The 6,000-nt window shown below is 43.8% G+C and overlaps 1 protein-coding gene across 5 annotated transcripts in view; it reads right to left on the reverse strand.

Annotated features, from left to right (window-relative positions):
• Positions 1-3,971, reverse strand: part of BAIAP2 (BAR/IMD domain containing adaptor protein 2) — a 189,045-nt gene extending 185,074 nt beyond the window's left edge. For 2 of the 5 annotated variants that reach the window (XM_073554714.1, XM_073554715.1), the window contains exon 1: positions 3,771-3,968. In XM_073554714.1, the coding sequence (XP_073410815.1) occupies positions 3,771-3,839 (69 nt within the window). In that variant the 5' untranslated portion in view covers positions 3,840-3,968. Of the gene's footprint in view, positions 1-3,770 lie in introns of all 5 variants that reach the window. The other 3 variants (XM_073554716.1, XM_073554713.1, XM_073554717.1) reach the window with 3 other exon arrangements.
• Positions 3,972-6,000: the final 2,029 nt, after the last annotated feature.

The raw sequence follows: 6,000 nt of genomic DNA on the forward strand, positions 1-6,000 counted from the left end.
GTGTACCCCAAGGCCATACTGAAAATGTTCAATAAATCCAAGGTAAGGCGACACTGTCCTTACTGTGATGGTAGCAGCCATGGTTATGGTATAAGCAATTAGAATTGAGGCGGATGGGGGAGAGAGTTATTCCAAACAGAAGCAGAGGATCTCACGCGCCGCTTCAACTAATAGTGGGGTGCTAAAAGGAAATAAACAGAGCTGCAATAGCTGATACAACCTGTATACAATAAGGGCACTGTTTTTTTGCAAAATGCAGGGTTTTTCTCTAAATTTCCTACAACCTCTTTATTCCAAAGAGTGACATTAAATATCAAGACCCCCCCCCCCGCCAAAAAAAAAAAAAAAAAAAACAAATTTCCAGGCTCATGTGTCCATCTCAGAGAATTACTGCCCTTCGAGCACATTCCCAGTCCATTGGCAATGCTTGGATCCATACACCCTCGTCATGCTTACATTGGCAAGTACAGATTTCACCGCTTCCCTCTCAGCAACCGGAGCCAACAACAAGCGAGCAGCAATAATATCTGGCCGCACTGTTCTCAGGGTTTACAGCAATTCTTCTCTATGGAGGGTCTAAACAAAGCCTGGTACAAGCCGATACAGAGTTATTTAGGGCATGGCCAGAACACTAATACGCCGGTCTTGTGAAAACAATCCTAGATAGGTGCCCGGATTATGCATGTAAGCCGACAAACACAACGGAGTCAAGAAAACACTGTGCCCATCATTTGTGCTGATTGGGAAGTAGCAGTCTGTACCGCCAGGGCTTGCTGGGAGTTGTACAACCTACAAATATAGACGGCTATAACTGCTATAAAAAAAAAAAAAAAAAAGAGAGCAGAAATCTAAAGAGACATCTTGGAACGTATTAAATGCTCTGCATTGTGTATGAAAGGTTACACTAATAAATCGCCAGAGCCAAGATAAACAGACTTGACAATCACAAGACACAGCCAAACAAAACCTATTCTAGCCAGTGGAGACTGAATGGAACAGATAAAATACATAAAAATTACTAATTGTAAGCAGGACCTGATGTACAATGACCAAAAGCTGCAAAAATAAAAAATCTGAACCATTAACCCAGCTTAAAAATTGACTCCATCACCGACTCCCATTTTTGGCAGCTGACCTTTTTTGTTGGAGGTCAGACTCTTCAGTCGGAAACACTGACCAATAAGTTTCTATTCGCACTGGGCCGCTAAACCAGGATTTATTAGAGCCAACAATATCTAACAGACTAAACAAGTCAATGTCAGAAGAGCGGACCATCCACCCCTATAAGGCTAGGGTCACACCACCGTATCTTCTCTCACCCAAAATAAAATCGGTGAGATTATGCTAAACACACAAAGCGCAGAGAGGGCACAATTTGAGAAGAAGAAAAAAAAAAAAAAAAAAAAATTTCTCCATCTTCTCCATTCTGACAGTCAGTGAAAATTGCAACGCACTCAGATGTCGATTTTTTCCCCCAAAGACTCACATGGCCGAGTTCAATCTGAATTACGGTTACAAATCATGCGTGCTGCATCTTTTTCCTTGGACAGACTCAGTGCAAGGGGAAAAAAAAAAAAAAATTAAAAAAAAAAAAAAAAAGTTGGATCGGACATATGCACGACCCCATAGACAGCACTGGTCCAAGTGCGCACCAACGTTTTGTCCAATCACACTTGGACCAAAAATACTGTCTTGTGCATGAGCCTTTAGGCACATTTCTATCAGACAAGGATAGGTAATTAGGCTCCATCAAGAAAGAAAAAAAAAAAAAAAAAATTAAAAAAAAAAAATATACAAGACTTATAAGCACTAACAAACAAACACCCCCAAAGCCAAAGATAGTTTCATGTAGTAGTGCGCGATATAAATCAGAAGAGACAAAAATGTTGTTAACCTCAGTCATTACTGATATTAGATCTATGTGGTGGTTTGGGGGGGGGGGGGTTATGTTTTTTTCTATTAACGTTTAGAAATCCACTAGAGGTATCCAAGATTACCAAATCTGTGGCTTCATGAATTTGTACGTCTAGGAAGTTATTTTTTATTATCTATATCATTTTATTAGACATATTTAGTTCATCATAACATATACAGTATATATTTTATTTATTACACATTTTATATAGCATTTTAATTTTGTCCTTTTTAGAGCCCTATAAACACTGTTTCTAGAATTGAAAAAAAAAAATCTGCTTTTTGAAACCTCATGAACAGTGAACATAATGAAGCAAAATCCACATCCTGTTCTGTATCCTCCACTTACACAAATATAGCAGAGAAGGGAACAACAAGCGATGTGTTCTGCGGCCGTGATAGAATGCTGGCTAAATACTATAATCCGGGCACCTATACATTCGCTGGAGGGGTCCACTATAAAAAAAAAACAAAAAAAAAAACTTTATGGATCTCGCTACCTTGTGAGATATATATATATATATCTATATATCTCAGGATGACAACAACCAGCGTTCTCCATGTCGCAGCCTCAGCTGGGCCTATGTGCAGAAGAAGCAACAGGTCCCTCCTCCCGCCCGTCCCTGTAATTATGCACAAATCTCACCATCGCCCTTCTGTGACAAAGGATCACGGTATAATTGAAACTAAATTAATTTTCCACTTGTTCCGATCGCTAATGAAACCTTCACTGCTGAGCATCAAACCCAAACCAACCAAACAGGAAGAAAAAGAAGACTGAAAAGAAGATTACAGACAAAAAAAAAAAAAAAATAGAAAATATTGAGAATAAATTAATGGAAACAATAAACATATTTTGATACAAAGTATCAAAGTTGTTTTTTTGTTTAAAGCTTGAGGTGTGCAGAAGAGAAGCGGTACAAGACACCCAGTGATTACCAATCGTCTCACTGCGCATGGATGGCATCTAAAATAGGGATTGAAAATGGAAATATTCACGATTATTAAAATATGGAAATTGGCAGAATAATAAAATTCATTCAGGCAACCGCAGAGTGTAGAGAGACGTCTTCATCGGAATTAGAGAGGGCTCCAGTGCTGGGCATTCATCCTGGCATCTATACAATTATATCATGGGGAGTTGGCATCAGACCAGGGTGGGCACAAGGCGGTTATATTTGATCACGAGTGACGACACCCATGGAAATCTCAAATATAATTATATATATTTTGTATTTTTTTTTCTGTGATTTCCATGGGTCACATCACTCATACGTCAACTCTAACCTTTGACACGTCCACACAGCGGCAGTCGCCAGGTGTATGCCAATCTACGGCACCAAGTCATATCCAGTGCACCAATTACATAGATACCATGACGGCAAGGTCAGGGGTCACTGCTCCCGCCTCCAGCTAGATTCCTACCCCTTATAAACAAAGGAGGTCACATGACCACATTGTTCCTCCTCCAAGGAACCTCAGGGCACAGAAATGCTGCAAAAGTAATAACACAACAAAACGCCTCCAATTTACTTTGTAGGGGAAAGAAACCTAAGAGGGCAAGAAAAAAAAGTTGCAAGCGCTATGTAAAACATATAAAAGTGTAATAAGTACATACAACTAATGGTGTGAAAACATTTGGGCTCAGGGCTGGTTGTCCCTCCTGGGGGCGCTACTAGTGACAGAGGCAGGTGCCCTCCCTGCAGCCACTTTTCCCCCAGGCGCTGGGAGCCATTTTATGCAGATGTCGCACAGAAATTGTCTCACAACTTGCACAAGAAGCCCGCACCAAGTGCCCCAGGTGCGCGACTACTCCCACTGTCCCCGCTACTCCCCCAGGCGCCTTCAGTTCTCACCTTGTAGACATTCTCGGTGAGCCGGTTCACCTCCTCCGAGCGGGACATCCTGGCTCCTGTCAGTGCCATACACCGAGGGACCCGCTGTGGTGATAGCAAGAATGCCGGTACCGTTGGCGGCAGCGGGGACAGCGTTATCCTCGACGCTGTCACTTGTGTAGGCGCTTATATATGAGGAGGCGGGGCTTCGTCTTCATGTCACGCCCAATTAGCCCGCCCACTGGTTCAAATCAAACGCCCAGGCCATTGGTCCGCCTCTTAGAAGAGTGTGGTCTTGGCGTTGCTTAGTAACAGTCGCTTTTCCAGCGCAGCCGGCCGTGCCCACTCACAAACATGGCGGCGGCCTGGGGAGCTGGCTCAGGTGTCACCTGTACGTGAGGAGACTTCCAGCCAAAATAAAGCGAAGGGAAGACAAGCTAATACATGGCAATAAGGAACGGTCACCCAGCTTTCCCAGAGCCCTGAAAGTCAAATCTGTCTCGATGTGTAGAAACATCTGTATATGTATACCTAGAAATTGAGTCCGGGGAAGCTGGAGGTAATGTCACAAGTACACTAAGAGAAGTATTGGAAAGCTGCTCTCAAAGGGGCTGCCCACTTTTTATGAACAACTTCTTAAAGAGCCCCTGATAAAACAAACAAGACTCCTCCAGGACTGGCACCATTCCAGTGATGTCAGACATTGTGTCCCATGACCACTGCAGTCAGTCAAGCGGCTGCTGATGGGCTGCAGCCTTCATATGGCTGAAGATTTCAGCGGTCATGTGACATCTCTAGAACGGTGGCAGTCCAGGGGGTATGTTTTGTTTTTTATTTTATCTGACGTACTTTACCATTTAGGTAGGGATTATCCAATAGGGAAAAAAATGTTTTTTAGGGCTGTGTGCACACGCTGAGGATTCTGCTGCGGATAAATCCTTAGGTAAATCCGCAGGTCAAAAGATCTGCGGATTAGCCTGCGGTTTATCACCTCTACAATGGAGGAGATGGTAAACCGCAGCGGAATTTGCAGAAAGAATTGACATGTAATTCTTTCTGCGGATTAGAAACCGCAGCAAATCTGCACTGTCTGCACTGCGGTTTCCATTTCCCATAGGATATTATGGTACTGTACGCAGCAGTTTCCAAAACCGCTGCGGATCCGCAGCAGAATCCGCAGTGCGTGCACACACCCTAATAATTGAATTCAGGTTTTTCTAATAGTCCCATTGCTCCCCCCCCCAGTGTATAACCTCTGGCCCCCAGGGTATAACATTAGGCCCCCCCCACTCCCAAGTGTATAACATCTGGCACCTCACCCACCCCAGTGTATAAAATCCGGCCCCTCACCCCCACGGTGTATAAAATCCGGCCCCTCACCCCCACGGTGTATAAAATCCGGCCCCTCACCCCCACGGTGTATAAAATCCGGCCCCTCACCCCCACGGTGTATAAAATCCGGCCTCTCACCCCCACAGTGTATAAAATCCGGCCCCTCACTCTCACGGCGTATAACATCCAGCCCCTCAATCTATTCCACTTTTTATATGGCAGATTGATGAAAAAGCAGTTTTTTCCCACATTTTTTATTTATTGTCTTTTAACAATGTTCACTGATGGGGTTAAATAGTGTGACACGTATAGATCAGGTCGCTCTGGACTCTGCAATGCCAAATATGTCTACTTTATTAGATTATTTTTGTAATGACGTGTAATATTTCTTGTTCTTTATTTTTGGGGGTGGGGTTTGTTTGGTTTTTTTTTAATAATTTTTCCAATTTTTTTTTTTACTTTTTTTTATATTTTTTACTTAGTACCTCTATGGGACTTTAAAGTGAACCTGTCACCAGGTTTGGCAGATATAAGATGCGGCCACTGCCTTTCAGGGCTTCTCTACAGCATTCTATAGTGCTATAGATAACCCCCCGATCCGACCTGCAAGATAAGAAAAATAAGTTTTATTATATTCACCTAGGGGGCGGTCCAGTCTGATGAGTGTCACAGGTCCAAGTCTGGAGCCTCCCATCTTCTTGCGATGCCGCCCTCCTGCTTACTTTATGGCTCCCCGGCATCGCGCTCCTGCGCAGGCGCACTTATCTGTCCTGTTGAGGGCAGAGCAGAGTACTGCAGTGCGCAGACGCTGAGCCTCTCTGACCTTTCCCGGCACCTGCGCACTGCAGTACTCTGCTCTGCCCTCAACAGGACAGATAAGTGCGCCTGCGCAGGAGCGCGATGCCGGGGAGCCATAAAG

Source organism: Dendrobates tinctorius, unplaced genomic scaffold, assembly GCF_039654945.1.
Source record: "Dendrobates tinctorius isolate UK_male_01 unplaced genomic scaffold, ASM3965494v1 ptg000212l, whole genome shotgun sequence".
Taxonomy (NCBI): Eukaryota; Metazoa; Chordata; class Amphibia; order Anura; family Dendrobatidae; genus Dendrobates; species Dendrobates tinctorius.